Source organism: Galeopterus variegatus, unplaced genomic scaffold, assembly GCF_000696425.1.
Source record: "Galeopterus variegatus unplaced genomic scaffold, G_variegatus-3.0.2 Scaffold8501, whole genome shotgun sequence".
NCBI classification, from domain to species: domain Eukaryota; kingdom Metazoa; phylum Chordata; class Mammalia; order Dermoptera; family Cynocephalidae; genus Galeopterus; species Galeopterus variegatus.
In genome coordinates, this window is record NW_007734612.1 from 2,100 (window position 1) to 23,229 (window position 21,130).

The 21,130-nt window shown below is 34.1% G+C and overlaps 1 protein-coding gene across 1 annotated transcript in view; it reads left to right on the forward strand.

Moving 5' to 3' along the window:
• LOC103608508 (disintegrin and metalloproteinase domain-containing protein 2-like) overlaps positions 1-21,130 on the forward strand; it is a 28,325-nt gene that overhangs the window by 2,066 nt on the left and 5,129 nt on the right. Inside the window, exons 2-4 of the mRNA XM_008592937.1 lie at positions 1,887-2,070; positions 12,096-12,173; positions 12,409-12,541. Of these exons, the coding sequence (XP_008591159.1) occupies positions 1,887-2,070; positions 12,096-12,173; positions 12,409-12,541 (395 nt within the window). The remainder of the gene's footprint in view (positions 1-1,886; positions 2,071-12,095; positions 12,174-12,408; positions 12,542-21,130) is intronic.

Sequence of the window (21,130 nt, forward strand, 5' to 3'; positions counted from 1 at the left end):
AGCGCCGCCGTGCTCCCAAGCGGCGCACTGTAGCAGTGCGCCACCGGGCCGGCCCAAAAATGATTGTTGATTTAAAAGTGATTGATGCATTCATATTTTCTATTTTCAAATAACAGTAGAAACAACAATAGTCTACCTTGAAATAACACTATGCCGCTTCAAGTGTAGGACAGGTGTGTATTAATAGTATTCCAATTCCTCCATCTGCTTTCTTGAAACATTGCTGTTATTCATTTTACTTATACTATTGCTAACAGCATACAATACATTCTTAATGTTATTACTTTAAGCAGATAGTTATCTTTTAGTTTAGCTAATAGTAAGAAAAAATAAGAGAATATTTTTTTACATTTATTTATTCACTTTCTGGTACTCTTTTCTTTTTCTTTTTGTAGATCCAAGTTTCTGACTCATAACATTTTCTTTCTGCCTAAAAGAGCTTCTTTCAACATTTCTTGGACAGATGTTGGGAATGAATTCCCTCAGTTTATTACCATTCATTTCCTACTGAGTTTGCTACTTTTACTCAAAATGTCCCTGGGTGAGGCTTTTTTGCCCACCCTACCAAATTACGAAAGACCCTTCTGGCATTGAAGTTATGGGTTTGCACGGCCAGCCCTGCCCTGCCAAACGACAGCAATAAGTGATCTGGGAAAGGGGATGAGGGTGGACTCAGAGAGGAAGACCACAGCCGCCCACTAGTCTTACTTGGTTTATAGCAGGTGATCATGAATAAATACATAAAACGACAGCAATAAGTGATCTGGGAAAGGGGATGAGGGTGGACTCAGAGAGGAAGACCACAACCGCCCACTAGTCTTACTTGGTTTATAGCAGGTGATCATGAATAAATACATATTAATATGTTGTTTGTTTTTTATCAAATTTCATAGCCTCCAAATGGTTATTTTTGACAAATTATCCCAGTTTTACACTTTTGGAGGGGCTGCGAGAAGGTGATTTATCTGTACCTTCTCTCTCTCATAGAGCTATCTTATTTAGATTTATCTACACAACTTTCTTTATTTTGGTGTCTGATTTGTCACAAAATCTAGCACCGATCTATGATAAACACCAGAGAAGAAACTTCCTCAATCTGATGAAGCTCCGTGTACTTCATACTGGTAAATTTTCGTCTAGGATGAATTTCCTTCAATGCGAAGAACTCAGTTTACATTTTCCTTAGTCCATGACTGTGGCGATAAATTTTCTTAATTACTGTCTGAAAATGCTATTACTTCATTTCGAAAGATATTTTATCTGCATAGAAAGTGAAAAGATGGAAGATATTTTGTTTTACCTTTGAAAATATCCTTTAATAGTCTCTGGTTTCCATTTTTTCTGTTGAAAAGTCATTCTTTAGTTGTATTACTGTTCTTTTGTTGTTAATGAGCCTTTATTTCTGCTTACTTTTATTACTTTTTTCTGTGGTTTACAGCACTATCATTATGATGTCTAAATATTTATTGCATGTAATACTTCTTGACTGAAGGTTTCAGTGTCTTGTCAGTTTGAGACTTATAATCTTAAGCTGAAAATAAAACCCGATAAGGCTGGTAATTATATAAATGTACTAATATTTTTCTTTTTAAGAATAGAATAAGCTTAGATTTGATTTTGTTTAAAGATCAAAGAATAGTAAAGGAATCACAAAAACAGTACTCAGGCTAACTAGTTCATAAATATTAAAATGTTTAATTTTATTAGCAATTCAGTCAAGGCCCTTCTTTCTTTTCTTTTTTTATTATTTTTGGTGTTTCAAAATTAATTGCATACATCCTTTTGTAAATCTTGAGTGATTTATTTAAGTCTATTTGCTTTAGAAATAATATTCTAATATTTCTCTATATTATAATTAATGATTTTCATTTATGGGTGAATTATAGGGATCGGAAGTGTGGAAAATTACTATGTAAATATGGAAGTGATAGTTTAATTGTAGTTCACAATGCCACTATTATTTATGCAAACATAGATGGAAATATCTGCGTTGCTCTGGAATATGCCCATGATGATAAAAAGAGCAAAATGATGTGGGTAAACGATGGAACTATTTGTGGCACAAATATGGTAGGTAGTATTTTCTTCCCAAATCACTTGTTAATATTTTACACACTGTTCTTAAATGATACATTCTTAGTATTTCTCCTCATAATATAAATGTATATTCAATATAAAAAACTGGGAAAATTTAAAAAAATTAAAAAGAATAAAATATAATTTACAATCATGCATAGATGACATCAGTGTGGATATTTTATTAGCTATTTAGTACTTTTCTCATAGAAATTATATATATTCACTGAATTAAGAATCACATTGTTTATTTAATGTGTTTTATTAAATTACCTCATATTACATAGAGTGCTTTTAATGTCATAAGTTATATTTTGATAAAATCATTTTAAAATAGCAGTTAAAATAATATATGCCCATTGTCATGATAAAAATAATAGAAAATTCACAGAGTAAAACAAAAATGAATCCAAGTCACATATCTGAAATATAACTACTCTTTTGCATTTTTGTAAGCCTTCCATCAACTGTTTATATATATACATATACAAGAGGTCTTCATAAAGTTTATGGAAAGATCAATTTTACCTTTTAATTCTATATTTTCCATGAACTTTTTAAAGTGCCCTCACATAGATATAGAATATTTATCTAACTTTATCTAACTGTTTATATATTTTTGAAATTATCTTTAACATTTAATGTATTAATCTAATAAATATGTAATGATCACTCACAATATGCTGGCTCTGTGCTGAATCTGGGATATACTACAGGGGCTCCAGTGGACAAATCCCTGCCCTAATGGAACTTATACCCTATTGTGGCACCTCTAGTGTGTGTCAATCAAGCTTATGAAGAGTTGTTTTTGTTCAAGGACAATTTCAGAGATACTGATTCAGTTCTGTTCTCTTGCTTGAAACTCTAAGTCTCTAGGTGTGTGGCTGAACTCAACTCCCTCTTGCCAGAAACATACTTGTCCAAAATATTCCATTCTATTATCTGCTTTTCCTATTTTATCATTCAATATGGTACATATGGATATGTATCAACATTTTTTGCCTTCCTAGATTTTTCTATCATGTGAAACACATAATACTTATGTACATACACATAAATACACAAGAAAGCTCAAGCTCAAATTAGTCTTATGTCCATGTTTTAAGTTACATACCTCTCTGGCCCAGTAACAGAATATAGTAAAACACCTTTTGAGGAACAGAGAGTCAAAATATAGTTGACTTTGGAGCAGAGGATATTTTGTGAATGAAGAATAATTAAAACATTCATGTTTTGGTTTTAACCAAGTATGAATGAAGTCTAACTTTTTTCAAATCTTAATTACATATAATTATGAATGTACACATATTCAAACATTATTTTAGCTGATAATTAAAGAAATATTTGTTAGACAAGTTGTAGTTCTATTGCAACCTAACTTTACTAGTATTCATTTAGAAAATTAGGTAAAATGAATTCAAACATTATTTTAGCTGATAATTAAAGAAATATTTGTTAGACAAGTTGTAGTTCTATTACAACCTAACTTTACTAGTATTCATTTAGAAAATTAGGTAAAATGATATACAAATAAAGAATTGTCACCCCAAATTCTCACACAAAAACTCAGTCATTTTTAAAACTATCATACATTTGCTTTCATAAAATTTATTTTTAAAAATACTTAGCAAATCAATGCCCAAGGCTATCTTTAATTTTAAGTTCTCCATTATTTCTACACAGCCTACCATAGGCTATATGAGTTAAGAATTGGACAGAATCAAGATCCACTAACAGTGCCTTAAATAGTTTGTGGGGTTATTTTTCCCCATACTGTAAAACAGTTTTGGAACTTGTCCATCCAGAGCAGTTATGGGCTCCACTGTGTCATCAACGATCCAGATCAGTCTAGTTTTCAGCTGTAGATCCTGTGTCACAATCCTCTTCCTTATGCTTTCAACATGGTTGATTAGAACTCCAGCTATCTCCAAATTTCAGGATAAATGATCAGAGAGAACTAAGGAGACAATAAAAGGATGCTCACTACAATTAATGATCAGGATGATGGATGTCTGGCAGTCACCATTCTGCCATAAGTTATGACCTGGGTTATTAAAACATGATACAGTTCATCATTTTTAAAAGTAGTACATAATAATTATGGAGAAGTTTCTGTAGGTAGATAGAGAAGCTGGGTAGAGATCTTGGTGTTACCCAAGTGGTATCCACAAAACCTTGTCTTCATATAGTTGTGTATCATATATTTCTACCTATTAGCAAATAGTGATCAAGCCAGCTGAATGTAGAGTACTCTAATAATTTTTATGTATTCTGCAAATTAGAGTGTTAATGTTTTAGAAATACTTTATATCTAAATGTTCATTTAGAGTAGAATAAACACATTATCATAAGAAATTTCAAAATTCCTTTTTTCAAGAAGGATAAGAGACACTGGATCCTATAAATGTTTCAATTCTCAGATATTTAATGACTAAATTTTTAAAAAATGTTCTAAGCATTACCACCTACTTGTACATAGTCATTCCTAAAAAGGAATCTAACAAAGGATTTAAAGAGATTTGTGTTTAAGTCTTGATCTGGAAATTACAGTAGAAATTAGAAGCATAAAAGATAATGTGACAATGTTTTGTCCATAGACAGATACTTGTTAAAATATTTGAGGAAGACCCGGGTAGGAAATACAAATGCATGGCTCTGTGAGAGCAGCTGAAGGAAGGAGTCATGGGGACAGAATGGAGGCGAGAGCCCAACCCTCACTCGCTGGCGTCCCTACACCAGGGAACACACGAGGCACGTGACATTGCCACTGAAAACAGAGATGATGATAATCATGAACACCTCAAGACCTTGCTGCTGCTGTTGTTTTTCTTCTTTTGAGTAAAAAATTTAAAAGCCAAAGGATATGAAAACATACTTACGATATGGGCAAAGTGATTTTTATTTGCCTCTAAAAATTATGATAAAGAGTGAAAATGAGGAAGTAGCTTTAAATTGCTAAAACATAAATCATTTGTGTGCTCATATAAAAGAATAAAACCCTGAAGATACACACGAATTATTAATCAACTACTGATGGAAAACAAAGTGACTCTGCTGGGTCTGAAACACAGCATTGAATTTGTTAAACAGAATGCCAGCCATAATAAATTTAAAAGTCAAAAGCATACTGTGTTTCTTGAGGATACCCCTTTATTTATTATTCTGTAAATAATAGGGTTTTTTTTTAAATGATGACAGGTAAAATTTATATTATTAAGAATATTTCATATTGTATATGTATTTTACATGTTATCAAATCATTTCTGTCTGGATTGGTTTAATTTATCTTGTGTTTTATCCAGTTAATTCCTTCATTTTTAATTTTTATTTTAAAATTCTTTTTCTCATATATATTTAAGGTATACAACATGCTGTTTTGATATACATGTATATAGTAAAATATAGTTAAGCAAATTAACCTGTCCACCATCATCCAGTTACCTCGTGTGTGCTGGTGGTGGCTGGGGAGGGTGCTAAGAGCTCCTAAAATCTACTCCCTTAGCAGATTGTCAGTGTACAACACAATATTATTAACTACAGTCCTCTCACTGTGCCTTAGTCCTCTAGACTTTTCCACACTACGTAACTGCAAGGTTGTACCCTTTGAACTGCTTCTTTCTATTTCTTCTCCCTTCACACCCACTGTTCTACTGTCCTTTTCTATGTCTTCAACGTTTTTTAGATTCCGCATGTGAGTGAGATCAGGCAGTGTTTTTTTTTTCGTTGCCTGCCTATTTCACTTAGTATCACGTCCTCCAGGTTCATCCATGTATCAAAAATGGCAGTGTCCTCTTAGTTGTTTTAAGGCTGAATAATATTCCATTGGATAGACAGACAGACTGACAGATAAGTAGACAGATATCACAATTTCGTTATCCAGTTATCTGTCAGTGCGTACTTAGGTTGTTTTCAAATCTTGGCTATTGTGAATAATGCAGCAATGAACATGACAGTGCAGATACCTCTGCTAGGCACTGATTTCATTTCCTTTGGGTATATACCCAACAGAGAGATTTCTGGGTCAAGTGGTAGGTCTATATTTTTTGAAGAACCTCTGTATTGTTTTCTATAATGGTTCCCACAAACAGTGCACAATCTTCCCTTTTCTCTACATCCTTGACAGCACTTATCTCTCGTCTTTTTGACAATAACCATCCTAACAGGTGAGAGGTGATATCTTACTGTGGTTTTGATTTGTGCTTTCCTGATGATTAGTGATACTGAACAATTTTTCATATGCCTGTTGGCCATTTGTATGTCTTCTTTTGAGAAATGTCTATTCTGTTCCTTTGTCCAGATTTTTAATCAGGTTTATCATCATCATCATCATCATCATCATCATCATCATCATCATCATCATCATCATCATCATCATCATCATCATCATCATCATCATCATCATCATCATCATCATCATCATCATCATCATCATCATCATCATCATCATCATCATCATCATCATCATCATCATCATCATCATCATCATCATCATCATCATCATCATCATCATCATCATCATCATCATCATCATCATCATCATCATCATCATCATCATCATCATCATCATCATCATCATCATCATCATCATCATCATCATCATCATCATCATCATCATCATCATCATCATCATCATCATCATCATCATCATCATCATCATCATCATCATCATCATCATCATCATCATCATCATCATCATCATCATCATCATCATCATCATCATTGTTATTATTACTATTGAGTTGTATAAGTTTCTTATATATTTTGGACATTAACCCCTTATAAAATATATGTTTTGTAAATAATTTCTTCCAATTGATAGGCTGCCTTTTTAATTCCATTGATTGTTTCCTTTGCTGTGTTTTTTAGTTTGATATAGTCCCAGTTGCTTATTTTTGCTTTAGTTGTGTGTGCTTTGGTGTGATAGTCAAAAATTTGCTGCCAAGGCCAATACTTAGCATAATGTTTTAAAGTTTCTTCCATGTTTTAGTATGTATCAGAATTTCATTTCTTCTTAAGGCTGAATAATATTCCACTACATTTTTATACCACATTTTGTTTATACATCCGTTATGGATTTTTTGGTAAATTGACCCTTCTACTAATATAGAGCATTTTTCTTTGTCTCTTGTAATAGTTGATTCGAGGTTTGTACAGTTTGATATTATGTGTATGATAGTCACACTTGTTCTCTTTTGGTTACTATTTGCATGGAATGTCTTTTTCACTTTCAACCTATTTTTGCCTTAGATGTCAAGTTAGTCTCTTACAGTCAACAGGTAGTTGGGTCATTTTTTCTTTAAACCATTCTGTCATTGTATATCATTTGATAGGGGAGTTTAATCCATTAACATTAATGAACTTACTTATAGAGGAGGACTTGTTTTGCCTTTCTATTATTTATTTTCCATAGTTCCTATTACTATTTTGTCTTGTCTTTTTGACTACTGCCCTCCTTTGTGTTCAGTTGATATTTTGCAGTGAAACATTTTGGTTCCCTTCTCATTTTCTTATGTATATGTTCTATAGGGTTTTTTGTGGTTTAGTGGGGATTATGTATAATATCCTAAAGTCGTCTAATTTGAATTGATACCAAACTAACATTAATCACATACCAATCTCTACTTCTTTGCAGCTTTGCCATCTGCACTTGTTTTTGATGTCAAAAATTAAGTCTTTAAATTTGTGTACCAATTAAAATAGATTTATAATTATTTTTTTCCATTTTCCTTTTACATCTCCTAAAAAATAAAAAGTGAAATTACAAATAAAAATTACAGTGATACTGATTCATATATTTGCCCATTTATTCAGCTTTACCAGAGATCTTTATATCTTCAAATAACTTCTTTTTAAAGACTAGCATACTTTTATTTTATCTCAAAGAAATCTTTTTAATATTTCTTATAGATAAGATTTCATAATAAGGAATTTCCTTAGCTTTTTAGAAATCTGATGAAATATTAATTTCTCCCTCATTCTTGATGGACAATTTTGCTGGATATAGAATTTTCAGTTGACAATCTTCTTCTTTTTCTTTTTTTTCCTTTCAGTATCCCACTGCCTTCTGGCTTCAGAGGTTTCAGCAGAGAAATCTGCTGATAGTCTTTTTGAGGATACCTTGTATGCAATGATTCACTTTTCACTTGATGCTTTCAAGATTCTCTCTTTGTCTTAGACTATGACAGTTTGATTATAGTGTGTCTCCATGTGAATTTCTTTATGCTTATCCTATTTGGAGTTAATTGAGCTTCTAGGACTTGTAAATTCATGTCTTTTTCCAAATATAGGATGTCTTTAACCATTATTTCTTCAAATAATCTCTCTTCCCCTGTCTTTTATCTTATCCTTTAGGGACTCCCATAATGTACATATTGGTCTGCAGGCTGGTGTTCTGTAAGTCCCTTAGGCTCAGTTCACTGTTCTTTGTTTTTTCTTTATTGTTTTTTAATTTCTGCCCTTCAGAATCAATAACTCTAAATTATTCAAGTTCATTGATTCATTCTATTGCCTGCCCAAATCTGTTGAACCCATCTAGTAAAAGTTTCAATTCATTTTGTATTTTTCAGCACCAGAATTTCTGTTTGGTTCCTTTTTATAACTTCTACCTCTCTGCTGATATTCTAATTTTGTTCATATATCATTTTTCTAATTTCTTTCAGTTTTTTGTCCATGTTTTTCTTTTAAGGATTTGAGTGCATTTAGCACAGCTATTTTTAAATAACTTTCTGTCATGTCATTCTCTCTTTTGTTGAATTGACCATGTTTTTGTATCTTGTAGTTTTTTTGTTGATAATTAGAAATTAAAAAAAAAAAAAACTGTCATCTCTCCCACTGTTTGCAGACTGGCTCTGTGCTGGGGAAGTTCCTTACTAATTTTTTGAGTGTGCTCTGAGCCTTGACATCAGATTGAACAGAAAGCTTGTGAGGTCTTTTCTGAGCATGCGTCTTTCTTGGGCCTTGGTGAGACTTTTTGGCTTCCCATATACATACATGGCTGATTGTAAATGTACACTTTTTCCAAATAGTTTCATCCTGTTTCCTCCTTAGATGCTTATATGATCTATCATATGTCCCCACTCATAATCTCTTGCCCCAGATGTCTGCAAGTTTTATTCTCCCTACAACTTTCCCAAGCAGTGTCCACTGCTTCTTCCCATCTGAAATCCAAGTTAGGCAAATTAGGGACCAGTCCTTCAGGCAGCAACCAAACAGATTAAAATGTTGCTAATAAGATCTGTTCTGCCTCCCTCAGTTTGAGGGAAAGGATTGGGAATTCAGGTGCTGCCTCATCCAGACCAAGACTGCACTATGCCATGAAAGGAGTGTGGCAAAGGTGAGCAAAAATGTCATGAAATTTGCTACCAATTTGAATTTGACAAAATGTTCTTGCCAGGCACTGAAAGAAATACTGCACATCCTCACTCATAAGTAGGAGTTAAAAATAAACAAATCAACAAAATTAAAAAGACAAAAAAAAAAAGAAGGAAAGAAATAAAAAAGAACAATTACAATAATACGTTGAACTTCCAAAAGAGGAGAACAGAAACTGAGGTTAGCAGAGATGGAAAAGGGGGAGTGGGAGCTTAGCAAGATATTGGGAAGGTGCCACAAAAATGATTACATTGCACAATGTTGAATATACAAATTATCCTGATTTGAGTCTCACATATTGCACACAGGTATTGATATTCACTGTGGCACCCCACAGGTATGTACAATCAATTATGTTTCAATTTAAAAAACCAACAACAAACAAAACTTCTTGATTGAGCATGTTTTTTGGTTGCTGTAGACCTTTGAACTGTTTCCAGAGCTCCTGTAAGGTTATTTCAGCCAGCTTTTTCTTTTTTCCCCCCCATATCACTATTTTTGCTGATTTCACTCTCTAGACTATTTTCTCAGGATTTGGTATAACCTGCTTATAACTCTGTCACTGATGTAGGGTGCACAGGATCATCTAAATCCCAAGTGCTTGATCACTGAAGGCCAGCAGAGGAATGCATCTTCAGTTTTTGGTTACTTTTGCAGAATCATATTGTCTCACATTTTCTGAATATAAAAACTATTTATGCTTTATCTTCAGTATGACTATGTCTTTAAAAAATAAAATGTTTATATTTTGTTATTTTATTCAACATCTTTTTTTCTTCATACAAGAGGGTTTCTAAAGAATCCTATTTTGCCTAATGACAGGAATGGCAGGAAAGAAGGCTGCAATATTTTTTTAAATCTCAAAACAAAAAATAAATCTGTTTTAAGGAATAATTTTATTCTTTATATAATATTATTTTTATGTGCTGATAATATTTTTACTTTGAATGGTATTTCTCCTTAGCAGTTTACCCCACACACGTTAAAGCAAAATAAAATGAAGCAAAACAAAACAAAAATCCATGCAGAAAATGGTTAATAATAATGCCAACAACCCCTCTTTGAGTTCTTTCTTCACTGGCACAAATAATTTATTCAATGGTTCTAGGAATTAGATTTGTCTTCTCTGGACAACAGCTCAGTGAATGATATATTTAACTTCTCTGCCCAAGTTGTAATTGGCTGCCAAGGCATCATTCTTACAGAACAGATGCATTTCTTATACAGAAGCACTAGTCTGTATCCAGAGCTAGAACTTTCGTGCTGTTACCACAACTACCCAAGTTAATCTGGCCGTCTGTAGTCTATTTCACCCTAAGCCTTAAACAGAGGTTTGTGTTGCTATAATTATGACATGATTGATAATATATTTTTCCATACTCAATAAAGTTGAGTAAAATTTATGTAAGCAGATTTACCTCTGAATTTAAAAATTAGTATGCTATGGTCATAAATTTTCTACAGAAAAAAAATCCAAGGAAATATTGCCAATATTCTTTAACAATTTTTAAAAATATATTTCTAATTATGTGTTTTTGGTTTACCATCAGTATCTTTGATCTTATGGGTTGAAAGAGGTCTGTGAAAATAATATGTCTAAACTTTTAAACTTTATGCTTAGCTTTTCTTATCTCAGTTAGTTGTATCATCACCAAGATAGTTTTAAAAAGCCAGAATTCTTGGTGTCATTAGCCTGTCTCTTTTCATCTGCCACATGTAGTCTGTATTGATCCAGTTCAGGTTGTTTAAACTTTTAAAACTATATATCAAACATGTCCACTTGTTTCTATCACAGCCGCCACTCAGCTCCACTCTATTGTCGTCTAGATCCTTGAGTACTGTAACGGCATTCCAATTCTCTATCTACAGTTTCTATTGCTCTTTCTATTCTCTTTTCCAAAGCATAATTTTATCAGCTTTTCTTCTTTCAATTAAACCTCTCAGTACAGCCAATTGCTTGTAGTTTAAAGGCCAACTTTGTGATAAAGACTATAAGGTTCTACACAATCCTGCTAGTAACAACTTCTCTCACATCACATCTAGATTTTTAATTTCCTTGTTTGTTTCTATTCCTTTAACTGTAATATGAAGAAGATAAGATTTGTGTTGTTTGCTGATGTCTCCCCAGGGCCAGGTACATTGTAGTTCTTAGATATTTATTTAATGAATGATTGAATGGCTGTTCTCTTTGCAACAGCCACACTGCCCTTTATATTTTTCAAAGATTCCATATTATCTTCTGCTGTAGGATCATTTTATTTATTGTTTCTTTTCCTATAAGTACTCTCTTTTTTATCTCTATGCCAATTAAATCTTATTTACTGTAAGGGCTCAGTAAGGTTTTACTATTCTCACATATTAGATAAATTCCTTGTATTTTATGCTTTCAGAAAATCATACTATTTTTTCATTTTAGCATTTATCATGTGCTTATCAGTGTTTTTAGTTATTTCATGTCTGTTCCTCCTATCTCAGCATAAGCAGGAAAGGTGCTTATGGCATTTACAGTTATAAGAGGTTTGGTTTTGTTTACTCCCAGACAATCAGTCTCATCTAGAGCTGGAGGCATAGTGCCACTATTAATTAACCACCCATTTTTAGTACACTGATGACATATCATTTAACCTATGTTGGTTTATCCTTTTTAGGTTTGCAGAAATAAGGCATGTGTGAGTTCTGCATACTTGGATTATGACTGTACTGAAGATAAATGCAATAATCATGGTGTAAGTACCAGTGATATGAGGTGAGAATAGAAATTACTGAGACCAGTCCTAAGAAAGCAAATGCACAGCTACACACACAGACATATACACACACATGTGCACATGCACACACACACACTCTCGTATACCCATAAAACATATAGGTTATCCGACCTAAGAATTATTGTATAATTCTACTTAAATATATGTAATTCTCTCTGCTTATATTTTAAGGTGATATTTCTCCTGCTTTCAGGTATGTAACAACAAAAAGAACTGTCACTGTGACACTGGGTATTTACCTCCAAATTGTGAAACTATGAATGAGGGATGGCCTGGTGGGAGTGTTGACAGTGGCAATTTTCCAACAGGAAGAGTCAACATTCCTGGTAAGTATTAATAATAAATTCAAACATAACTACAACATAATTTTAATTTATTAAATTTAATAAAATTAATAATATCTGTCTACCAATTTATATTTAGATTATGTTTGGACATCAAAAAATAAACCACATGTGAATTTTTGTTTTACTTCTAGAAAGTAATATATTATAGCATTTGTAACATTGTTATAAATAAGATACATCAGGCAGAGCCCAGGCAGTAAAATAGAAATCACTCTAGTCCTTCAAACGGAATGAATGAAGTGTAAGGCATCAAGTAACACCTAATGGCAGAGGTGAAAAGACAATCAGAGAAAGGTAAGGCAACCCAGATATTAGTAACAACAGAAAACTACTGCTACTTCTTAGGGCTGAAAAGACAATAAAAGAAGCTGATGTTATTAGGACCGGAATCTAAGTTATCATACAGCATGACACATAACTATGGTGGGGGTTGTGTGCCAGGACCTAAACCACAGGGGGAAATGCTGTCCAGCATGAGCTACAGGTAGAGGATAATACACAGTCATTGTGAGAGATGCTGGACGGGAAGGGGTAGAAATGCCATAGCCATTTCACTCTTCTGATCTTCCAAATTTTATTCAGTGACTACAGGTAGAGGATAATACACAGTCATTGTGAGAGATGCTGGACGGGAAGGGGTAGAAATGCTATAGCCATTTCACTGTTCTGATCTTCCAAATTTTATTCAGTGACCCCATTCACCAAACCTTGCTAGAAGAAAGCAGGTCTAGGAGATTGGGGAATGTGCTTTCTTGCAATATTGATCAAAGCAGAGGAAAGGCAGGGATGAATTTTAGAAAAAGAAGTTAACCAGCGTATTCAATAACATTTAGGGCCTTTATATAAAAAAAATGTGCTTTCTTGCAATATTGATCAAAGCAGAGGAAAGGCAGGGATGAATTTTAGAAAAAGCAGTTAACCAGCGTATTCAATAACATTTAGGGCCTTTATATAAAAAACACAAATTTATAAAAAATTAGACTCTATTTTTCCTGATTTTGAGTCAGAGGTATTTTTTTAAATTTCCAATTTCTTCTGATATTTATTCCAATATATTAAATGCTATATAGTAATAGATTAGTACATTTAAAACAGTAGGATAAATTTCATGTACTGCCAAGCTATTTCCATTTTTGTAGTAACAATTAGCTTGCTGTAGTTTATCCTCAAGGTGGCTGCAATTAACAACTTCTGTTCATGCGCACCTGTGTGATTTCTCCACGAACAGTGGAGATTACTGCTTTCTGGAATCCAGGTTTGTCCTGGTGGTAACATTGATCAATACGATATGCGGAACTGACTCTCTGGGCCTTCCATGGCCTTCCTGCAGATTCTGACGGGCTCTTTTGGAATACTTATTCATGGAACTCTCATTTCTGAAGCACTCATTATATAGAAAAACATGTACGAAGTATGAAGTTTGTCTGAACTGAAACACCAAAATACAAGTCCTCCCCAAATTCATGGCCCACAAAATTGTGAACAAAATTAAATGATTATTTTCTTACTAAGCTTTGAGGCAATTTCTTACACTGAAAAAATGTTTAGTAACCAGTGTAGTATATTTGAATAAAAATGTAAAGCACGTGGCACTAGCTTTGGAGTTGGACGGTGTGTGGTAGGCAGGAAGCCTCCAGGAGAATGTTGAAGACTATCACTGCGTGTAAAACTGTCTGGGGAAGACTGTTGACCAATTCAAGGTGGTTTAAAAACATCTTATTAGAAGTTGAAGAAAGTAGAACATTTATTATGAAGTAGTAAATTGTTTGATGTCTCTGCCACCTGTGGTAATGTGGAAAATAAAACTCATGCTTCTGGTTGGTGAAAAGTAAAATTTAGAGCAAATGGAAAAGAACTAGAATTTTTATGGGGGAAGGGTTAAAATAAAACTAATTTTCATTCCTAGTATCTTCCAGCAAAAGTTTCTGTTTTACTTTTATTTTTAATGGACACATAATAATTGTACATATTCATTGGGTGCAGTGTGACATTTTAATACATTTACACAGTGTAAATCAATGTCAAATCCAAATTCTCTTTTCTTGCTATTTTAAAATACACAATATATTATTGTCAGCCATAGTCACCCTGCTGTCTGTATATTGGAACACTAGAACTCATTCCTCCAATCTAACTGTAATTTTTTTTGACAAGCTATATCCTGTTTATTTTCTCTGGTTTATGCTTTTTTACTATTTGCAATATTGCTACCAGAATGTCCTGAAAATTGAAATTGAAGGGATTTAGTGTCAATCTCACAGTTAAGCAAAACCACCAGATTTCTAATCCAACATTTGCCTTCATCCACATTGCATGGCTTTTCAGATCCACAGAGAGAGAGGTACAACTCTAATAGCGATAGATGAAATGGCAACTATCGACATGGTTTGGGCTTCAGGCTGGCTGTGGTCTTTCCTTCCTTCCGTCCTTTTCTCTTAGTTCCCACTTATGAGTGAGGACATGTAGTATTTTTCCCTCTGTGCCTCACTTATTTCATTCAACATAATTTATCCATTTCCTCCACGTTTCCAAATTTGTTGGTGTATAGTTGTTTGCAATAGCTCCTAATAATTTTTTGCATTTCTGTGGAAACAGTTGTAATGTCTCCTTTTTTACTTCTGATTTTTATGATTCGGGTCTCTCTCTCTCTCTGTTAATCTAGGTATTTTGTTTACCTTCTCAAAAAAACGTTTTGTTTTATTGATCTTTGGTATTGTTTTTTGGGTCTCTATATCACTTATTTTTGCTCTAATCTTAATTATTTCTTTCTGTCTACTAACTTTGGGATTGAATTGTTTTTTCTAGTTTTTTTAGGTGTAGGGTTAGGTTGTTTACTTGAAATCTTTCTTTTTCATATAAGCATGTATTGCTATAAACTTCCCTCTTAGTACTGTTTTTGCAGTATCCCACAGGTTTTGATATGGTGTATCTTCATTTTCATTTTTTTCTAGAAATTTTTGATTTCCAGTTTAATTTCTTCTTCAGGCTCCACAGTTCATTCAGGAGTCTGTTGTTTAATTTCAATGTATTTGTATAGAACCCTGAGTTTCACTTGTTATTAATTTCTACTTTTAATCCATGTGGTCTGAAATGATAGTTGAAATGATTTCAGTTTTTTAAAAATTTGTTGTTTGTTGATTTATGACCTAGCATGTGTTCTATCTTGGAGAATGTTCCATGTGTGCTAATGAGAAGAATGCATATTCTGTAGGTGTTGGATGAAATGCTCTGTATATATCTGCCAGGTCCAATTGGTCTAAGGTGAAGTTTAAATCTTGTGTTTCTCTGTTGATTTGTTGCCCAGATAGTCTGTCCAATAAAGAGAAGAGGTATTCAGGTCCCCCATTACTGTCATATTGGGGTATATCTCTTTATTTAGGTTTAACAGTGTTTGCTTTATATATCTGGGTGCTCCAGTGTTGGGTGCATATATATTCGTGATTGTTATGACTTCTTGCCAGTTCTATCCCTTTATCACTACATAGTGGCCTTCTTTGTCTCTTTTTATGGTTTTTGATTTAAAGTCTACCTTATCTGATATAAGAATAACTACTCCTGCTTGTTTTGGGTTTCCATTGGCATGGTACATCTTTTTCCATCTCTTCACTATTAGTCTGTGTGCATGATTACTGGTGAGATGAGTCTCTTGGGTCTTGCATTTGGATCCTATCTTTTTCCATCTCTTCACTATTAGTCTGTGTGCATGATTACTGGTGAGATGAGTCTCTTGAAGACACCATATAGTTGGGTCTTGCATTTGGATCCACTTAGTGTGTTTCTTTCACAATAGGAATTTAATCGTCTGTCAGTCTGTGTGTTTTGAGTGGGTAGTTTAATCCATTTACATTTAGTGTTTTTATTGAGAGGTATTGTCTTATTCTTGGCTTTTTATGGATTTTTGTTTGATGTTTTGAGTATCATTTGTTCCTTTCTTCTCCTTTGATTATTGGTCTTCAGTGTTTGTGGATTTCTTTTTTGAGGTTGTAAGATTTTGTTTCTTTTGTCTTTCTCATTTGTGTTTGTGCTTTACCAGTGGGTTTTGTTCAGATTTGTGTGTTCATAGTGGTGATTATTGTTTTTCAGATTTGAGATACAGGAGGATTCCCTTGAGTATTTCTTGGAGGTGTGGTCATGTGGTGATGAACGCCCACAGTTTTGTTTGTTCCTCATTTCTCTCTCATTTCTGAAGGATATCCTTGCTAGGTATAGTGTTCTTGGCTGGCAGGCTTTTTCTTTCAGTATTTTGAATATATCATCCCACTTTCTTCTCAAATGTAGAGTTTCAGTTGACCAAGTCTGCTGTTAGTCTGATGGGGCTGCCTTATAAGTGACTTGACACTTTTCTCTTGCTGCTTTTAGGATTCTCTCTTCATCTTGGAGCTTTGCCAGTTTGACTATAATGTGTCTCAGAGAGGATCTTTTTTGGGTTGAATCTGCTTGGGGATCTTTGAGTTTCCTGGATCTGAAGGTCTATGTATTTCCTGTACCTTGGAAGTTTTCCATTATTATTTCATTGATTCAATTTTCAATGCCTTTACCTTTCTCCTCCCATTCAGAAACACCCATTATTCAGATGTTTGTTCACTTAAGATTGTCTGTTAGTTCTCTTAGACATTCTTCATTTTTAAAAATTCTTTTCTCTCTCTCTCTCTCTCTCTTTTCTTTTTGTCTGCCTGAGTTATTTCATTAAGATGATCTTCAAGTGGAAATTCTTGTTTCCACTTGATCTAATCTGATGCTTAAGCTCCTGGTTGTGTTTTTTACTTTTTTATATCCTTGAATGTGTCTTTCAGTTCCAGGTGTTCTGCTACATTCTTTTTTAAGGTATTAATCTCTGAAAATTTCCTCCTTCATATCCTGGATATTCTTTTCTTGTTTCATTGTGTTGTCTTACAGAGTCATCTCTTATTTCATTAACTTTCCTTAAGATAGTTACTTGGAATTCTTTTTCAGTCATTTCAAAGGTTTCCTGCTCTATAGGGTCTGGTACTTGACAGTTACTTAATTCCTTTGGTGGTGTAATATTTTCTGATTTTTTTTTGTATTTCTGGTATCTCTACATTGATTTCTGGTAATCTACTAGATCAGTTACTTCTTCTATCACTCTGGACTGGACTTTGGGGAGAAAGACTTCTTCCTCTTTTCCCAGGCTCCTCCAATGACTCTCCTTGTGTCAGTGAAGTCAAATATGTGGTGGGCCGCCTGCATGGTGCTTGTGGATATTACTGAGGCAGTGAGCTGTCCTTGCAACAGTAGTGCTGAGATGGTGGCAGCTGCGGCCTACCTCTGAAGAAGCTGTGCAAAGCCTTATGGCAGTGGCATGGCCTAGGTTCCTGCCTTCTGCACAGGTGGGGTGGGGTCTGGGCAGATGGCTCACCTGTTCTGCTGCCGGCCTGGGTCTGTAACTTTGTAGCCATTGTCCAACTTCTCCCCATCTACCCTCCACCCTACCCCTCTCAGCTTCTGACAATCTTGACTCTTTACCTCTATGAGATCAACATTTTTAGATTCCACAAATTAGTGATAACTTACGGTATTTATCTTTCTGGCTTATTTCACTTAACCTGATGACCTCCAGAATCTTGACTCTTTACCTCTATGAGATCAACATTTTTAGATTCCACAAATTAGTGATAACTTATGGTATTTATCTTTCTGGCTTATTTCACTTAACCTGATGACCTCCAGATTCATCAATGTTGCTGCAAATGACAGGATTTCATTCTTTTTTAAAGCCAGAATAGTATTCCATTCTGTAGGTATACTACATTTCTTTATCTATTCAACTGTCAGTGGACACTTAGGTTGATTTTATACCTTGACTACTGTGAATAGTGTTGCAATAAACATGGGTGTGCATATATTTCTTTGGCATACTGAGTTAATTTCCTTTGTATGTATTCTCAGTAGTGAAATTGCCAGATCATTTGGGAGCTCTATTTTTAGTTTTTGAGAAATCCCCATACTGTTTTCCATAGCGATTACACTAATTTACACTCCCACCACCAGTGTGTAAGAGTTCCCCTTTCTCCACAATCTCGCCAGCATTTCTTTTTTTCTTTTTCATAATAGCCATTCTAACTGGGGTGCGATGATACCTTGCTGTAGTTCTTATTTGCATTTCCCCGATGATTAGTGATGTACAGCAATTTTTCATATACTTGTTGACCTTTTGTATGTCTTCTTTTGAAAAATGTCAATCCATATCTTTTACCTATTTTTAAAATTGGGTTATTTGGGTTTTTTGATATTGAGTTGTTTGAGTTGCTTATGTATTCTGGATATTAACCCCCCATCAGATGCATAGTTTGCACATATTTTCTCCCATTCTGTACGTTTTCTGTTCAGTCTGTTGATTGTTTCTTTTGCTGTGTAGAAGCTTTTTAGTTTTATGTAGTCCTATTTGTTTGGTTTTTGTTGCTTGAGCTTTTGAGGTCTTCCTTAAATAATCCTTGCTCCAACCAATGTCGCAAAACATTTTCCCTATGTTTTCTTCTGGTAGTTTCATAGTTTTGGGTGTTACATTTAAGTCTCTGAGCCATTTTGAGTTTATTTTGGTACATGGTGAGAGGCAGGGATCTAGTTTTATTCTTTTGCATGTGGCAATTCTTTTCTTAGCACCATTTATTGAAGAGCTTAGTCTTTCTTCAATTTGTGTTTTTGGAACCTTTGTTGAAGAAGAGTTGGCTGTAAGTGAGTTGGTTTGTTTCTATGCTTTCTATTCTGTGCTGTTGCTCTATTCATCTGTTTTTATGCCACTATCTTGCTATTTTGTTACTGTACCTTTACAGCATATTTTGAAGTCAGGAAATGTGAAGCCTTCAGCTTTCTTCTTTTTGCTCAAGATTGCTTTGGTAATTTGGGGCCTTTCATGGTTTCACATGAATTTTCAGATTGTTTTCTCTATTTCCGTGAAGAATGTCACTGGTATTTTTTATAGGGGTTGCATTGAATCTGTAGATGGCTTTGGGTAATATGGACATTTCAACAATGTTTATTATTACAGACAATGAACACAGGACATCTCTCCATTTATTTCTGTCTTCTTGAATTTCTTTAATTAATATCTTGTAGTTTTCACTGTATAGATCTCTTATCTCTTTGGCTAAATTTATTCCTAGGGTGTGTGTGTGTGTGTGTGTGTGTGTGTGTGTGTGTGTGTGTGTCTTGTAAAGCTGTTGCTTTCTTTATTTCTTTTGTACATAATTCACTATTGGCATATAAAAGTCAACTGATTTTTGTATGTTGATTTTTCATCCTGCAATTTTACTGAATTCTTTTGTTCTTTCTAAAAGCTTTATGAGTAAAAAATGGCTGAAGACCAAGTTTGAAATTTTAAGCAATAAAATTATATCTCATAAAAATGAAGTCAAGCATTTGACTGCAAACATCTCTGTTAAAACCTCATAAAAACTTAAGTCGATGTCTCTTAGAGATCCTCCCATCTGTATAAAAGGATTTCTAAGTATTTTATGAAGATGCTTCATAAAAACTCTCAAACAATAAGGCTACTACAAATTTTAAGTTGGTTATTCTGTAGTAGCCTCACCAGGGTTCAAAACAGAGAAAGTCTTATTCCAAAGGGATTTGTAGGTGGGGACTTTGTTAAATGGAGTGTATTTTTTATTTAATACACAACAAACTTACATTTTAAAGGAATTATATCAGCTCAGACTGAAAGTAATTAAGATAGTGCATATGACCTTTGGTCACCAATCAACTAGAAACAGGCTGATAAAGCCACTCAGATGTGAAAAGGGCTCTTACTTATGGAAAATGAATTATAAGCCAAAGGGTAGAACCAATAAGACAAAAGCCAAATCTTCTTCATTCTGTTAGTTTATGGTGAAGAAAAATCACTACAAACAAAAATAAACAAACAAAAGCTATAGGTCTGGGTGGTTTCACAGGTGAATCGAACCACATTTTTGCAAGAGAGAAATACCATTGAAATAAAAGTCGTAGGGAAACCCCTATCAACTCATTGTATGTGGAAAGTATTACCCTGATGCCAAATTCTGGAAAGAAAATTAGCAAAGAAAAAAATCACAAAACGATATCATCTATGAACATAGATGTGAAAATCATCAGCAAAATAGTAGCTCATGGTACGTAGTTGTCAATATTAAAAAGACAGTAATCCAGAGCAGCTGGAGTTTATCCTAGGAATGTTAGACTCTTTTATCATTTGAAAGTCAATCACTGCAATTCATATTAACAACAACAAATAATTGTCTCATTTAATGCAAAAAAAATCTTTTGATAAGGTTTAACACTTATTCATGAATTTTTATTTTTTATTTTATTTATTTATTTATTTACTTTCCTTTTTTTCTTTTTTCGTGTCCGGCAACGGATCGCAACCATCAGTGTCGCACCCGTACCGGACCAGGACCGGCAACGGGATCACAACTCTCAGTGTTGCTCCCGCACCTCGCTCAGCCAGTGAGCGGGAACGGGTCTGTATGTGGGACCCGACCCCTGGGGGGGAGCGCCGCCGAGCTCCCAATCGGTGCCCTGTAGCAGTGCGCCACCGGGCCAGCCCAATGAATTTTTAAAAAAGCAGCC